Source organism: Notothenia rossii (genome assembly GCF_949606895.1).
Source record: "Notothenia rossii genome assembly, chromosome: 3".
Classification (NCBI taxonomy): Eukaryota; Metazoa; Chordata; class Actinopteri; order Perciformes; family Nototheniidae; genus Notothenia; species Notothenia rossii.
Window position 1 is genome coordinate 85974601 of NC_136901.1, and position 18675 is coordinate 85993275.

At 39.1% G+C, this 18675-nt stretch overlaps 1 protein-coding gene across 1 annotated transcript; it reads left to right on the forward strand.

Annotated features, from left to right (window-relative positions):
* Window positions 1-2817: 2817 nt before the first annotated feature.
* elovl6 (ELOVL fatty acid elongase 6) lies at window positions 2818-17867 on the forward strand. Its single transcript, XM_079669622.1, has 4 exons — window positions 2818-3065; window positions 14648-14779; window positions 15233-15384; window positions 16091-17867. The coding sequence occupies exons 1-4, from the start codon at window positions 2980-2982 to the stop codon at window positions 16531-16533; spliced, it is 813 nt and encodes a 270-aa protein (XP_079525748.1). The 5' UTR covers window positions 2818-2979; the 3' UTR covers window positions 16534-17867.
* The last annotated feature ends 808 nt before the right edge of the window (window positions 17868-18675 follow it).

Genomic DNA, 18675 nt, shown 5'->3' on the forward strand with positions numbered 1-18675 from the left:
AAAAAAATGTGCATTATAACATGTTTTTAAAATGCTTTAGAAGAAGGAAGACCTGAAATATCGTCATCATTCCACAACAGTTCTAGAATTGCACCTCTTCATTTTTTTTCATTTAATCGTTTATTTGAATAGGGACAATGCACATTAATGAACACTTTAGACAAATAATGCTTCAAGTGTAAATATGCCAGATTTGAGCTCCTTAGTCCCTGAGCACACACAAGTATTTACCACATGGCAGTACACTATAGCAGCAGCGACATATTAAGTACAAGAGAAGATACAAGAGATGCATAAAGTGCATCCTCCACAGCTACTGGCCAGAGAGCAGACCTCTTTTTCTAACAGCCTGATTCATCTTAAATGTCACAAGGACCGATACAGGACATCCTTCCTGCCAAAAGCGATAAATCTGTGTGATAACTCACCACTGGCGAGCAGAGAACTGACAGCTTCAACGTTTATTTTTTAACCAAAATGTATTGTTTTACTCTTTGCATTTTTCACATATTGTACTCACACTGACACCTCATTTACATTTCACATTTGAGAAAACTGCATCTACTTTGCACACTTTTATCATTTATATATCCTATGTTTTTTTCAATTGCTAAAACACATTTTTTGCTTTATGTGTCATTTTAATTTGTTAGCAACTGATAAAAACTGTAACAAGCAGCACAATACACACTTGGATAAATCAACATGATAAGCAGGGCTAGGATTGAACCCATTGGCTGGGATTGAACACACCACCTTCTGACTAGACAACAGCTTTTCCTCTCAGCCACAGCCGAATTATGGGCTGTTGTTCAGAAATGATCAAGTCATAGCCAGAATGTCCCAATCGATATAACGGTTTTTTTAAACGGAAAAAAAAAGCTGAAGTTTGGTAAAGTTAGAAAGAAACAGAGGCTTAAATCCAGTTTTTTCTAACGGACATATTCAGGAAACTCGGCTCCACACTCCTGGTAGCCTGGAGTTTTTCTGGAACAAATGTGAAAAATTGATGGTTACTTCTGGCGATGAGTTCAAACAAATGTTCTTTAACAATATATTTGTGTCGCCTTGTAACCTTAAAAAACGTAGAAGCCAATCCTGTAAAATTTGAATGTAATATGTACTGGTGTCTTTGGCTGAAGCGGTAAATGGATGCCTAACAACCAGAGGGTTGCTGGTCCGCCTGCAGCATGGCAAAGCAAAGTGTGGTGTGAGGTAAGATGCCACGTGTGTGACATGGTGATCGTATGACTTTGGAGGGTGGTCCACATGAGTACAGATTACCTGCACCTGACACTATTTTTTAATAATAATATGAAAATAATTGAAATAATAAAATGGAAAAAATATATATAATTTAAACAAAGTAAAATAATAATATGAAAATACATAATATAATCATAACAACTTTAAGGACATTTAATATGAAAAAAACCGAAATGGCCCAAAAATATTAAAATAAAAGAATACTAATAAAGTACATTTAAAAATATAAAATAAAATGATAATATAATACATAATACGATCATAAAAACTAACTTGAAAAATAAAATACAAAGATATTTAATATGAAAATATAAAAAATAATTATACTAAAACTAGAACAATTAAGTGAATGACTTTTTAGTTAATTTTTTTAATAAAACTTGACAATTATATTGAATTAAAAAATGTTTTCTGAAAAAAAACAATTACAATTTTGTTTTATAAATGGGAACAAATATATCTGTTTGCTGCTTTACGAAAGAAACATACACAAAGGTACAGGTCTTTTTATGTTTTAATTTCCTATATAATTTTTTTGAGTTTTCATATTTTGAGGGATTTTGTGTCCTTGCCAGCCTGAAGAGGACACCCCCTACCTCAGAGGGACAAAAACAAAAAAAGGTGATGTGTTCTACTGTTTTCAAATCAATACTTCCTGCTTAAACTGCTGTATACCTCAGTGGTTAAAGCAGCTAGTCTACTCCATATCTCAAATTGTATGAGAAATGGGTCCGAATCCCCAGCCTTGTAGAACATTTTGGGCCATATTAAAAAATGTGTCTGGTCATAGAACATAATTTAAAAAATAAACAGTTTCTAAAGAATATTCAATAAAATTAAGCAAATGCAATAAAATGATTTGCAGCATAACGGTTGAAAGTATGACCGTCAGGCCAATGGATGCATGCTTCTTCTGCATGTGATGAGGCGCTGTGGCCAGACCCAGCTAGGTGGCGAGATGCAGGCAGCCTCAGCAAATTTCTTTCCTCTGTTTTTGTAAAAATATTTTCACAAAAGTTTTTCTTTCCATTTCCTGTATTTGACAGAGGAATCAGTTTTTTAAACACAAAGTATATTTGTGTTTCTGTACATATTTTTGTAGACTTGAACAATCTTTATATGCAGAATTCTCTACATACAGAACACCATACAAATGAGTGTGCCTTAGATTGAGCACCGCAGTGTGTAGTTGGTTGGACAAAGTGTCTTGTAGCTACTATAAGGGATGTGTTTGCCATTTCGTGCAAAAGTTTGGTTTTGGTAAGTGTTTATGTCGTTTTGAGTGCAGACAGTGCTTCATTTTGCAATATATATTCGGTGTTTTGCACTTTGTGTGTGTGGTTTTGTGAATTGCGTAAAGTGTTTTGAGAAAATAAGCCCTGCTTTCAAAAAACGTGTTTTAGCAATTGAAAAAAACTGTAAAATACAATTGAACTCAACTCAATATGTAAAGCATTCTAGATCTAGAGAGCAAGTAAAATGGTTAGCGTTAGGACCTGGAGTCCGCCTTCCCGAGGAGGAGGGCGTAGGCTCTGTCTGCCCGAAGAGGAAGGTGCAGAGAACGCCTAGATGCCCGCGCGCACAACCGCGAGGTCCAGACAGCTTCACGAGCGATGCAAGTAAAGTGTTGCGAGGAAACAAACTAACAAACGGAAACACCTCGACCACATCGTCTTGTTTTAGCAACGATTACACAAACACTGCACAGTGAGCATGTCGGTGCAATTAGCTCTGCACGAGTATGAATTCGAGAGACAGTTCAACGAGGACGAAGCCATCCGATGGATGCAGGAGAACTGGTAAGGCTACATTGTGATAGCGCCTCGTTTTTTAATCACATAATACAGCATTCCTCTGCAAAACTCTGCATAAGTACGTGCTTAAAGTGAATTGGAGGCTGTAGCCGAGCACATGCATCCGCCTCGCTCACCGGGATTAAACCCAGCCATATCCTATTATATCAGAGCCACTGTCATCATCCGCAAATTGCTGCTTCTGCTTCATGAAATGAACAAATTCATGGAGGCCTTCAGCAGCGTGTGAAAGCGATGTTCTGCCATACTTCAAGTTTGTCTGAACTAGTGACTTCCTACATGGCTCTCCGATAATGCTTTGTGCTTCCTTTTATGGGTATTCTCATGGGGTTTCTATTTGATTTCGTGTGATTTATTCTTCCGGCATCAGCTACCGGCCTACCCCTATAAAGATCATGCATGACTCTAGCTGCCTGATTCATTTAGTTTGTAACTACCCCAATGGCATATTGAACCATTCCATATTGAACCATAGGAGGGTAAACTACCTCTTGGTGTTCTCCTCAACATGAAGTGGTCATGGTCATGAATTTTTGTAAAAGTAACTTAATGTACTGTAAATTGAAAGGATATCACTGTATAATTATAGTGATGTAGTCTAACTGAGAATGAACACATCTTAATACAAGTGACTTTTGCAAAAGGACACTAAACACACTGCAACAGAGTTACGTGCAGTGTGTTAGTAGAGACCTCCTTTAAATATCAATGTATATGTATTCTAAAGCACAATAAAACAGTATCCACTGACCAAAGTTCTCCACATACGTGTGCAAAATACAGCAGGTAAAAAGAGCAGACAACCAAAAAAACATGCCGAAAACCATACTGAGATACAATCAACAATTTGGCAATTTAAGTTTATTTCAGAGCAAAATAAAGTGAAAGAGATGGGTGTTGAACTGTGCATTAAACCATTCAGTAGAAGAGAGGAAATTCTTATGTACAAGTGTCATATTTGCTCAGGGCAGTGTCTACAAGACTGTACACAACAATATCACGGAATGAAATGTTACAATGGCTATTAGGGTTAAGTAAGGTTAAGCTTTGTTTTATTGTAAAATGCCTTGTCTTTTATGCTGCTGCAACACAGATTTTTTTACCCAAATTGGGATCAATAAAGTACCATCTTATCTTATCTTAAATATTGCTTTGTGGTTGTGACCATTGATGCATTTCATATTTAGGTCATGTGCTGGTCCATCCAAACATCCTTTGCATGAACAAATGGTCATTATTATCCAGGTCTATAGGTTGAGCAAATAAATGGTACTAATGCAAAACAAAATGAGTCATGCGTTAAGATAGCGGTGGGCTTCATTAAGCATTCAGTGGCACTGACTTTGTATAAAGCAGCATACGGTGAGCAGGAGGCATTCATCTGGCTTTTATCATCCGTTTAAATTGCGTGTAGAAAAGAGTCATTGTTAGAATATAATTTGCCACAAATTCAGAGCCAATCTTAGAACAGCTTTTTTCTTATTCGTTGGAATGCAGTCTGGGTGTGTGTATGTAAGAGAGAGAGAGAGAGAGAGGGGAACTGTGTGGGAGCAGTGTGAGGGAGCTGTCCATACCCTGGTACTGACAACTGACCAATCACGTTAGTCTTCTGATGTCGGCTGAGGAGAATTAGCCAATCAGGTTGCAGCTGATCTGTGCTGACTTCTCTGCAGCTGCTCATATAGTGGAGGATGTCAGACTAGGCCAGTGCACATGGCTGAAGGGGAACAACCACAGAAAATAGGATTTGAAAGGTTGTTTATTACATTTTAAAGGTTCAGGAAGCTACTGATTAAGCATGACATATTTTGTATTGCTTAAGGGTGAGACAGAGAAAGGAACACAACAAACGACTAAACAAGTTTAAAAGCAAGCTTAAAAAACAAGCTTTAATTCAGTATGATAATGAAATACAAACATGACATGACATGTTACTTATTAGACGCTTTTATCCAAAGAGACTTACATACTCAATACTGTGAGCAATCTCCACAGGAGCAATTTGGGGTGAAGTGTCTTGCCCAGGGACACAACGACATGCTGACTGCAGTGGGGTTTGAACCTGTAACCCCCTGATCCCAACACCAAGGCTCTATCCACTGCGCCACACGCCTCCCAAACTGCCTTGCTCTTTCAACTAGGCTAAGCCAAAAGCAAATAATCATTTTACTTTTTGGATAACAAAGGGCTGCTAAGCAAGACTGTTTGTTAAGATGTCATTGTTTCTGATTCTCTTTTTAAATTCCAGTTCGGGTCAAGTTGTTGTCACATTTAAATAAGGAAAGTAAAAGCAAAAATATTTCCGAAGATTCAGGCCATTAACAGTTTTACAGTAATAAATGGCAACACACACATTCATTTAGGGCTCATTTACACACTCTCGAAAGTGCCAATTCCGGCCCATTACTCTTTAAACACCAGTGTGCACCGATTTAGGCCAAGGTTGAGTAGGTCTGAACTACTGTTGCATAACACTTATGTGTGTTACCTTTTGACTGCTGTTGAAAATGCCCCCTGTGACATCACTGAGGTTAGGCCCAAATTGCAACATACTTTTACGTTAGTTTTAAGCTACAGTAATACATGTGTTTCAAAACAGACATGATGAGACATCTCTAAATAAAGTATATGCAGCCTACTGTACATATCATTGTTCTGAAGTGATAACTGGAGACTGGTACACTGATCTGATTGGTTCCCTTGAGACCGGCAGCAGAGAGCTCAGCATTGTGATTGAGTAACCATTCGTCAGATCGCTGGGAAAAGGAAGGAGTGGACAGGGACACAGATGATGTAATATAGCGACAACAGGTTCATCCTCTTTCCATCCTATATCAAACACAATAAAAATACAATGGACTCGAGACCTAGTGGAGATGCAAAAAAATATTTTGGCCATGCATATAGTACACTTTTATTTTCTACATCTCATAGTTTAACAAACTGATGTCATCGTAAATATTCAAATGGAATGTTCAGACAGCATTTCATACTGCTGTGCATGAGCTTTTCTTTTTTGTAGAATATATGCATTTGGTATATGTTTTATTTCCTTATAGTCATAAATGCATTGGCTGGGATTCTATGTGATGGTTAAAAAACTGGCAGTTCAAAACAGCCTGTTATTTGTTGATAGTGTACCTTGCCATCTAAAAGAGAGCTGTTAGTCTCTGTTATACACACATCTTTAACTTGCTGAATCACTCTGCACTCCCACAAACGTCACCATTTCCAATCGCCATGCAGGTTGCGTTCTCTGTTTATTGAGAAGCTGCTGGGGCAGATAGCATCGCTGTGGGTCTCTGCAATTCTGATGGATTTATGATTGTTTTAGACTCGGAATGATAACAATGGATGCACCAGTGATAATGCATAATGACGTTTGTTGTGCACTGTTTTGTCAGTTAATATTTATTCACATATAATCTACCTGCCCTAGGGATGTAACAATGTTGTTCAGATGTATCACCGCCCTTTGACTTGTCTTGAATGTCAGGTTCCTATGGTACTAGATGAGTAAAGGAGATAAGTCTCTTCCTTCCAAGTCTCATGTTACTTATTTAGTTCCAAAATCTATCCAGCCTATTGTCACAGAGTTCGGATGGACGAGACCAATAGATACCCCCATCTTAAATGTAGAATCAAGACATCCTTCCCATCCTTACAGAGCTTGTTCTCTCTTCTCTTAAAGGATGTTTGTAACTTACGTTTTTTGTTTGAAGAATTTGAATAATGACGTTTTCCAATATTGCTTGCATTCAACAGAAATAATAAATGTCAAAATAATGTATACAGTAGGGCTGTCCCGAATACCATTTTTCGGGCTCCGGATATTCGGTAGTAATCAGCAGCGAATATTCGGATATTCGGCCCGCGCGCGGGGGGGGGGGGGTGCATAGTAATTAGCAGCGAACCGCTCCAACGCGTGTATTTCGGTTTATTCACGGCATTCATTTAGTTATTCTACAGTATTGTTGTTTTATAGTTATTTGTTACTGTATCCAACCCAATTTGTGTTCTTCGAAATTGAAAAGGATATTGCATTGTGTTGCAGTTGTGTATGTCTTAAGTGTAATTTGGCTTGGCTTCCTATTTTGTATGGACATGCTTTTATTTTGAAGGAGAGTTAGCGCTGTTGACAGGAATTTGTTGTTGCTATGGAAACAACGTGATGGAAATTAATGGAGAAAAAGTAATATCTACATATATAGACGGAGAGAGTAAACAATAACGTTTATGGTTAAGTGTTAGCACCCTCTGAAGAGGCACAAGTAAAAAAAAAAACGAATAACGAAATTGAAACCCGAATAGTACTCCAACGAACGGATATTCGGGTACAGCCCTAATGGATACCCCCATCTTAAATGTAGAATCAAGGCATCCTTCCCATCCTTACAGAGCTTGTTCTCTCTTCTCTTAATGAATATTTGGTTAAAGGATGTTTGTAACTTACTTTTTTTGTTTGAAGAACTTGGATGATGATGTTTTCCAATATTGCTTGCATTCAACATAAATAATAAATGTCTACATTTATACAGTGAAGAAGATGTAGAAGAAGTGGTCATAGGTAATTTAAAGCAATTTTCCAAATGGGACAACCCAAAACAAAACAACAAAATGTATTTCCCAGTGCAATTCTAAATGTTCCTTTGATGCTGTTGAAGTTAATATATTACATGGTCTTGCTTCTTGGTGCCATTTTAAAGAGAGTAGCACACGATGACGCTGATCATTTCCGACTGTGTTGACCCAGCGTCCTCTCCAGGCTTGATGTTCGTTAGGCTGCTCTCCTTCTCACGACTGTTGAGATGAAGATGTGGGATGGCTCCTCAGGAATTAAGGTCTGCCTTGAGTGTTGCTTCGTCTGGTTTTACTTTTTTAGACTTTATCAAGCTGTCAAGGAAACACTTAGGTGAAATCACATTAAAGAGCAGTTTGTTGTATGGTTTATTTTTTAAACCTTCCTCGCTTACTTTGAATAGCGGCCTTCTTCCTTGCCTAGGCAGTGCATTGCATCTTTTCTTAGCACGTTATCTCCATCAACTTTCCGTCAGTGGAATAGCATGCCTTGCATGCAGTTCATAATTGCATTACTTCTTTCTGCCTTTCCAGGAATGTGTATTGGATTTCTTGTTGTGTACATGCGTTTCATTATTTAGTGCTAATTGAACCAATAGAATAAATAATTGGCACGCCCTCCTCAAAACAATAACGGTTTACCCTTTTTGACTGTGAGGAGTCTAGGGATGGGTACCGAGAACCGGTACTAAGTCAATACCGTTACCTGATTGGACGGTATCGGTATACCGTTAAGCCGCTGGACAAACGGTGCTGCTATCGGTATATCTGTTACGTCTACTTCCTTAGTTTAACTTTAAACCATTCTGGTTGGTTGGGAACCCTCATCACGTGTGATGTATCCGGTGTGAGACTCCTCTGATTGGCCACTGTAAATGCCACTCCTCATCTCTCTCAACAGCGTTCTTATTATTGTTGAGAGACTCCCGCAGGCATGGCGGACAGAGCGAAGCGATCCAAGGTCTGGGTGCACTTTTAAAAAATGTATTGGCGATAGTGCAAGGTGCAATCTATGTACTCAATTAGTTGCTTGTAAAAGGGGTAACACAAGCAACTTAATGAAGCATTTGCAACCGAGACACTCATTGAATCTAAAACGGTGCTAGCGATACTGCTAGTGCTAATAGTGCTAGCGGGCTTCAGCCTCGCCGTGTGTAAATGTGACCTGAGCGAAGGCTCGCAGGCAGGTTAGCTGCTGCGCACGGGTAATATGTTTTGTTTACCTGGGTGCAGTCTTGCAGGCCCACCGCCTTGTCTTTTTTTAGTTTATTAACACCAAATTATGGAAAAGTATCGATAAGAGTATCGAAAAATACCGATAAGCAGTACCGGTATCGATAAAATCCTAACGATACCCATCCCGGACATATTGGTCGAACAGACAGACACGGCTTGATCGATAGCTTTAAAGTTTAGTCACTGATTGTAGTTCTGTCACTTTGAAAAGGTGTCCAACATACAATAAGTGGGTTGTATAGAGATGTAATTAGGTGCATGGCATTGTGCTTACACTGCAACCTCAGGGTTACATAACGGCTGAAATCTCCTGGTCCTCCAGCTAATACAGATCCAAGTTTCCCAGCAGGTTTATAAAACACTGAGTGGGGGAGGGGCTGCACATCCTAATTATATTAAAAACTGTACAACATAGACTGCATGCAGGTACACAGACTATGTATCTATCATAAAGATTATGTATTTAACTGTTAGTTACTTTACAATTGTGTATATATTTTCTCAGTGGCAGTTGTTTGGATGAGTTAAAGTGGACCTATCATGCTATATTTGAATAATATAGTGTAGGACCATACCTATATAAGGCATATACTTTTTATTTTTCAAAATACCAAACAGATCAAGCATTTTAGCCATTCCTCATTTCGCTCAATTTAACACTGTCTTTGCATGGGCTGGTTCTGTGAGAACAGCACCATCTACAGGCCTGGCATATGTACTACAGCGTCTCCAGCGCTTTCGAACGGCAATGTCCGTGGCTGTCTCCTCCTGATTGGTGGAGTTGGCCCAATAGCCATTGCGCCACTTCTGTGACGTCATAGAAGTGTTCAAATCTGGATCAGTCTGTATCAGATCCGTTGCAGCCCCTTTTTTAGAGATTTGGGTATGGAGGAAAATAGAGAGGGTTGAGTTTTCTGACACTTGGTGAGTTCCCTGGAACACCGGGGACACATATTCATGTAGAAAAGACGTACAAAAGTGCATTTTGCATGATAGGTCACCTTTAAAGTAACATGCCTTGGCAGCCTGCTAAACAATATACCAGTGAAACGCTCATGTTAAAAAACATTCTCTGGACTCTTTTGTTGATCTAGACTCAAGCATCACTTGAGTTTAGATTCTTTCTTTCTTTTTTGAATCTCGGATTTCAGCTTGATTTGGCAATATATCAAACAGTGCCATGTCTAGGGCCTCACCCTCTGTTAACAATCACACACGGGATAAAGAGAGGCCGGAGATGCCATGCCTACCCAACTGAGAAGCTTTCATGATACATTCATAGTTCTGGCATATTGTCCTGGTTAGACATATCACACACATTCTTTTAGTTGGTGGTTTAATTTGTAAACTGATACTTTAATTATCGAATGTTTTCTTTAAATCCTTTTCTACCAAATTAATGAATATCTTATTTGACCAAAACAAGTTTACACAGTGTTCTATTATTGTTTTGACCCTATTGCCTTTCTGTAGCCACAGACATTTCAAATATTTTACAGTATATTAAGCTTTTGGTACATAATTGTACTCATATTAACAAATATTTAGTTTTTAACTTTATCTGGGACTGGGGCTTTTTTTTTTTTAAATGAAGCCACTGCTGTAACTGTTATTTTGAGGAAATCTCGGCTGGAGGGACGCAGCTGATTTCCAGCCTTGCAGCAAGCATGAAATCTCTGCTGATTCTGTAACTGCTCCATGCTGATCCTCCCTGAAAGAGCTCTGATGATGGAGTTTTCCAATTTGTGCTGCCTCGGCCCACTTTGACAAACACTGCTCTCTCCTATATTATCCTGTGTAGACAGAATTCGGAACTAGTGGCTGTGTTTACTTTGCGTTATTTTTGGTTTGTCATTGAAATGTTGTCAGTGAAACTGTATTCCATAGGCTTCTTTATATGTATTCATTCAAAAATGTGTACTCCATCTTGTTTCATCTCAAGATTGTGCTTCCTAAAATAGTTTCTCAGATGAGTTGTTGGCATTATTTTTGAAGCATTTAAAGGAAGTAAAAAACTGATCAAACTGTTAGCCCATGACATAACCCACAGGGATTATCCCAACCACAGCCCGACAGAGTTGCTAGCAGATCTTGTCTACAAATCAAACTTTAGCTTTGTAGCTCTTCTTAAAGCAAACTGACAAATAAACATGACTCACTATCATTTGTCAGTTTGTCAAAGCAGTCATTATATTTCTTTTGTCCCTTGGGTCATTAAAAGAATTTCACTTGCACATTGGCAAGTGCAGCTTGTTTTGAAAAACAATTCCCAGGTCAGGAGTAGAACTGTAGAGGCACCAGGGTGCATGAAGGGATGATGTGAATTCACACTGATGTCTCAAATAGATTCCTGACAGCAGACATAGCTTTGCTGCAGCTGGCACTTCACAGCCTTTGCAAAGACAACAGCAGCGGCCCCACCCCCACCACCACCACCCTTCACCAACTTTCATCAGCTTTGACCATGCCCTCGGCTTTCTCTACCCTTTATTTATTTTTTCAGACAGTGTACTCCATCTTCTAAACATAACACAGTAGGCCGAGCACATCTTAACCTTTGGCTAGGTCTGCTTGTACTTGGTGATGATAAAACACAGAGAACAAGACAGGGACATTTCTCCACATCTTTATGCTTGGGCCGGGGCATTCAAAACATTCTTATCTGCAACAATCATGTTTACTTTTTGAAATGATTATTATCTTTGTCCTGATAATGGCTTCCATGCAGAATACCTTAGATGAAATTTGTTGGTACATTTCCATAAGGGCAATGAGGTCATAATTACTAGAGCCTCATGTGAATACATTGTAAAGTTATGACAACAATAAATAATTCATTGTATCTTTAATGATAGTGCTACAGGCGAACACTGTTAGTATTCAACAATAGGGATACAACTTAGCTCTTCTCATTATAGATACATTAATTTGTTCAAGTTGTCAAAGAAAGTAATGACACAGTTTCTGGGGATTGGCCTGTTTGTCCTACACAACAACATGTGGTATGTCTGAGTGAATTCCAAGTATAAAGTCTACTGGATCCTCAGAATCACAGCTCAAGCTAGACATCACTTTGACCTTTGACCCTTTTAACTTTGATGGCAGTACACAGAAAGGGAATGCTGAAATTGTTGCTCCTCTTCTATCCAGCCGGCCTCTCTACAGTATGTAGGCCACAATGTGGTCTGTGTTGCTCTCTTCTGTCTTCCTCCATGTGTAGTTGAGAAACAGTGTTGTCATTCTGCAGTCCGCCCCTGTTGTCATTCTGTGAAAGATGCTCCTTTCCACTTCGACTGGGCTGCTTTGTCCTTTGTTCTGTGGAGGTGGCCTGGATCAGTTTGTGGGCTTCCTGCTAGAACAGAAAATTGGCATCTGTCATTCTTGGAATACTGACGAACAATCAAGTCGATTGTGTTCAACAACTGTCACTGTTATTGTACTGTTGTTCCTGTCTTTATTGACTTAGATAACAATAGTTTACGCTTCAGAGTTGATCAGTTCAGCCGGTTCACTGATGGTGACTTAAGTTCTCTAATCATACAGCTGGTAATAGTTTTTAAATGTATTTTAAAGACAGGTCAGAAATGCCCCAAATAGTCTGCATTACGGGTCATGGTTTTTAATGAATTGACATTTGCTAAGACTTAACTTCTAAATTGTACTAAACAAAGGGTTCCTTATATATTTTTCACATTGATCATGTTTTTTTAACTGGCTAAGCAGAATGCACATTTTCCCTCTTTTTCTTAGCCTAGTTAAACACCTGATAAGCAAAATAAAGTGCCGTTTGTGCCGTGCTCTGCTGAGGCTGCAAAAGTAATAGGATGTTTTGCTGTTTCAGGTGAGTTATGTCACGGTTCTGTGAGAAATTATTGCTTTTTTAGTGTGAGTTTCACATTCTTATTCGGTCACAAACTGTGAAATCATATGGTTCTCTTTGTTTAACCTCTGAAAAAAATGCTACCCAAAAACAGCTACCTGACTCCTTAGGCTAGTCTTACGCAACTCATCATCCCCAGGGCTAAACTCAAAGAGCTCCCAGAATGCCTCATCTCGTTTATTTCTCTTTCTAGCTTTCTTTATTTTACTCTCCTTTGAGAACCCTACTGCAGGTGTTAGGCCTTGCTCATTGAAACCTTACCAATTTAAGTTTAATTCATCTAACTTTTTTTGCTAATGTTGATCCAAACTATTCCTCTGCTTCCTATCCAATAGACCAAGGGTTCCCAAAGTGTGAGGCGCGCTTCCCCTGGGGGGCGCCAGAGAGCTTCAAGGGAGGTGCAGCCACCAGAAAAAAAAAAAAGAGAAACTGAAATCTAGCTAGTTTTCAGCTAAATGTATGCTAGCGGCAAAATATGGATCGATTTTTTAGTGAAGTTACCTAAAGTGAGAAAGGAGACAGCGTCTGTCAGAAAACGGAGGAAGTATGACAAGGATTATTTGAAGCTAGGATTTTCATGGACCAGTCCTGATGACACACCACTGCCACAGCGCGTTATCTGCAACGAGGTGCTAGCTAATGACAGTATGAGACCATGTAAACTCCGGCGTCATATTGAGACGAAACACCCATGTTTGGTGACCAAGCCACAGGAGTTTTTTGACCGGCAGCTCAAGGAATTGCAGTCACAGAAAAATGTCATTGACACATTTAGTACTGTGAATACAAAGGCAACCGAAGCATCATACCGAGTGGCGTTACGGATAGCTAAGGCAGGTAAACCTCACAACATTGGTGAAACGTTACTCTTCCCTGCTGCTAAAGACATCTCCGTCTCAACTATTTCTCTCCGAGTGCAACATATGAGGAAGCTGCCATCCTTAACCTCAACATGTTTAAAACATAAAGATAAAGAGGTTTAAAAAAGCTATTGTTTAATGTTTTAAGGAGGTGACGCTCAGCCAATCAAAAAAGAGAAAGGTACCGAAAACAGAGCATTTTATGACATTTTTTCTTACTGGACCTATTTTAAATGCAATTGAATACCCCTGTATTATAGCAATAATAATAACAATAATAATTGGGAGGGGGGGCAAGGCTGTGATTATGTTCTCTGAGGGTAGGCTCACTTTCCCACTCTTTGGGAACCCCTGCAATAGACCAAAGCTTTTGTTTGTTTTAGACATAGCTGCTCTAGATTTAGGCAGCATGCACACATCTTCTGTTGGTCTCACTCAGCGCCCAGTCCGTCAAGACTACAACCTGCGCTTTGTAATTGTTCTGAGCACTGGGAGAAGCTTTTCTTTAGATTTAGTCGGGCCATGTGATGTTTCAGCAGAAGTCCTCTTACAAGTTATTAAAGCAAACAGATGTCACAGGAAGGTGGGAGTTGGAACTGAATAGAAGCATATACTGTAAACGGAAAGCTAAGTGTTAAGGGACTGATGGACCTGGGCCCAAATGTTGAATCATTACTTATGACGTTGGTACAGCTATTGATTTTGTCTGTGCTTATTATAGTGGCACTGTTGGAAGAGAAACATCATTTTGGTTTAATACATTTCTTTTCAAACCTAGAAAGGAAGGATTTAAAATTCCCCGAGTCACACTATATTCCCTTAGTAACCATTGGGATGTTTTTAACTGAAATCCATAAAGGAAAAGTCCCTTTTGAAAACAATCTATTTTATCTGCTTGACTCCTCCGATTTGTTGCAAGAGGTTGCTTATGCAGTTAACAAAAATATGCTATGTTAAAACAATGAAATGTAATAAAAAGGCTATTTTTAATCTTGTTTTTTTTGTGTTTGCAGGAAGAAGTCTTTTCTCTTCGCTGCACTATACGTTGCCGTTATCCTCGGCGGCCGCCATGTCATGAAACCGAGGGAGAAGTTTGAATTGAGGAAGCCACTGGTGCTATGGTCGCTCACACTTGCTGTGTTCAGGTGAGACAGCGCTGATACTATTAATATGATTAAATATTGTAATAACAATTGTAATCATTATTATTTCAAATAATAAAAACTATATTTTCAGTTGGTGTACCATAGTTTTCACGAGTCATCAAGGTGCACAGTAGACAGACAGTGGATTCATTATCTATGTTTTGCAATGGTTGCAGTGGCGTTTGCATCTGCAATAGTCTACTTAGTTTGACCAGTAAATCAGTGCTAACTTTTTTGCCTTTATTTACATATAAATAAAGTGTGTAATGACTTTGAAATTATAATAATGTTTGTAACATTAAATTAATTTAAAAAAAAACACATTAAAAACCAACAAAAGTAGGTTTCATTCACATGGAATATAATTCACATATCAACTACAGTCACGAAATAACCACACATTTTTCTACTTCAAGGATTTCTTATGTTTGCTTTTTCTCACTGTCTTTGTAGCATATTTGGTGCCATCCGTACTGGAAGTTACATGATGTACATCCTGATGACCAAAGGGCTTAAACAGTCAGTTTGTGACCAGAGCTTTTACAACGGGCCTGTCAGCAAGTTCTGGGCCTACGCCTTTGTACTTAGTAAAGCACCAGAACTGGGTAAGTCGAGACCTTTTCATGTCTTATAGTGTCTGTCCACTGGGCATCATTTTTGCTTGTGCCTAAACCATCTTGCTATGTAAATTAACAGACCACCAAGTAAGGTTTAGTTTAGGTATCAGGTTTTGTCATAATTGAGAGGGAATTACTCATAGGACCCTTAGTTTTACTTTTAATCATCTTAGCTTTTGCCTATTTTTTCACTCCTCTCTCCAAGCTCAGGCAAACAGCCTTGAGAGAGCTGTATCTACTGGTATATATGATCAGGCAGGCGGTCTCTTTTTGATTTGGCTTCAACCACAGCTGTCGTTAGATATGACCATAAAACAATAGAAGACCATAACAGGACAGTTTGACCCTGCCAAGGACAGGATTTGCAGCGTCTTGTAGTATAATGTTGTTTATGCTCTTAGGAGTTTTTAAGCGTTAATGACAAGGGAAGAGATGGTTTGGGCAGAGGCTGTGTCATTACGGTTGTTAGGCATTACAAACAGGCCTATAGAGTATGTTATGAGTGTAACCTTACAAATGGAAGCTCCTGGTGACTGTTTTACCACATGCACTAAGTGGTAAAAGAGTGAGTCAGGACTGGCATAAATGGTCATTCTCTAACCGTTTCAAGCAGGTGTTTATCTACTACTGTACATGCTCTCTACAAAACTCCAGCTTCTTTTCGACAACCCTACTTTCTCTATCATTTCCGCAGGTGACACCCTCTTCATTGTCCTGAGGAAACAGAAGCTCATCTTCCTCCACTGGTACCACCACATCACCGTGCTGCTCTACTCCTGGTACTCCTACAAGGACATGGTGGCCGGCGGTGGATGGTTCATGACCATGAACTACTTGGTCCACGCCGTCATGTACTCTTACTATGCCTTACGTGCAGCTGGTTTCAAAGTGTCACGCAAGTTTGCCATGTTTATCACACTGACCCAGATCACCCAGATGCTGATGGGCTGTGTGGTCAACTACCTTGTGTACTCGTGGATGCAGCAGGGCCAGGAGTGTCCATCCCACATGCAGAACATTGTGTGGTCTTCCCTCATGTACCTAAGCTACTTTGTGCTCTTTATCCAGTTCTTTATTGAGGCCTACTTTGGCAAGTCCAAATCATCGGCAACAACTGTCGCCAAGAAGAGCAAATAAACAAGTGCCATAAGTACGGGAAGAAGGGAGATAATGATGAAAAAGGTAATTGGGAATGAAGAGCAGGGACCAGTGACTTGAGATAATCTGTTTGGTGTAAAGTTTGTTGGAAAGAAAGATGGTTGATGCGGAGCAGGCATAGGGTTGGGGTAGTGGTGGGAGAGTCAAGAGATGAATACTGTTTGTGCTTGAGCATTACTACTAATGTGCAGATCTAAAAGCCCTCAATGGATGTAGTTGAGGGATTCTGAGGAAGCAGCATTGCCATGATCAGAGCCATTACAACATGTCCACCTGGTGTTTAAAAGCCCTTTTTTAAATTCATGATGAACCATTTTTTAAATCTTAAATTTACCTAAAGTACAACATGACCAGATAAAGAAAAAATGCCATAAGCATATGTTTAATTGATATTAAATACATATATTAATTGGTACATAATGAAGATGTATAGGTTTGTTAACTTGGGCCATCTGAGTGTGTCTTGTCCGTCTGTTGTCAATGTTTTTTGTTTTGTTTTGATCTGTCAAAGAAAAAGTTTGAAACACTGGTAAGTGTTGGTGAACTGATGGGGGGAACGGCACTGTATCTTCTGTGTCTTACATTGCGAAATGCGATATTTTCTCAGGTCTTAGGTTATCTCTTTCTTAATATAATATGCATATCAAGACAAAGTAGACATGTTTAAAATCAGCAATGGTTTACAGTATGGCAAAAATGACTTCAGTTTGCTTGAAACAAATATGAATGAAGCTGATTGAACGTAATGACTCGGATGATCACTCTACTCCTGGGCATGAGGGGGAAACAGATGCTAACAGTGCCCTGCTTCACCAAATGCAGAAGTTGCTGGCCACGCTTGGAAAATGACTTGCCATTGATTTCCAAATGCTACTCTGTGTTGAATGGTCCCTACCAGTGAAGAAATTGTGTATTTTGGACATTGAAGGCCTAAATGAAGAACAAACAAATTTATATTTAGCAGAAGAAAAAACAACATGCAAATTGTCAAAATCTGCTGTATTGACTTTGAAAATAGTATGTATCCTGATGGTGTCTGTTGTGCTATTGTGCATTTGCACTGTATCAATGTCAAAAACAATTGTTGCTGAAAAACTTAACGTAAGAACAAAGAGTGAAAAAATATGAAATGCCTCTGTTTTCTTTCTTGTCACATATGTGGCATGTTGGTCATTCTTAATATTTTATGTGCTCAACCTGAAAAGCCTGTTTAGGGCTTACATTGCAGATTTAGAAATGACAATATTTAGAAAGGTTAGAGGGTGATTATTACTTTCAGATATGTTGAATAAAGTGTAAGCTTGCATGCTTGATTCAGTGGATCATATGTAGCAGTCATTGCATATACTTAGGCACACTAAATTGTGTCTGTTATTAGCTCTTAAGCATATTAAGGATGACTTTTCTGGTTTCACAAGTCAATATGTGTGTTAAAGCTGGATTAAATTGGCTGGTGTCAGGTATACAGGGCCTACATGACCTGAGTAATTGAGGTGTTCTACCAATGAACAATTCCCCAATTACTCTCATATTCAAGAGTGTCCACATCCTCTGTACCTGAACAATCCCGGGGCTGCGTCTCACTTCTCTTATTTTTAATTTCCTCGCTCCTCAGCCTCGGTATTACCGGAAGTTGATTTGTCGCTTTTTCCATTTATACATTTTAAGAATGGCGTTTATTTTTTGGAGAATGAGTTCTTCTTTCTTTTTTTTTTTTGTGTGTCTAAAACAGATGATGCAAATGTTTGTCAGTAAATGTGTACTAACAGTGGCGGGGGTGTTTATGAAAACAACGGGGACAGAGCTGGCTGCTTTCAGACGATCAGCTGTGCGGCGTCACAAACGTACGTGGCTTTACGTGATGCTCCGGAGGAAAGGACGTCCCATTGCTCTTAAAACGAATTTCCCAGCTTCTCGTGGTTTCCTTGCGTCTCTCCATGCTTCCCTGGTGGGAGGGACTAAACGCAGGGAAACGACGCAAGGATTTAATTTAACCGAAGTGAGATGCAGCCCTAGTCTTGCATATTGTGCAATACAACGTAATCTGAGTATCTTGATCAACAGCAGATTGTTATATTATTTCCTGTGATGGATTCGTTGAGATTTAAACATAAGCAAATC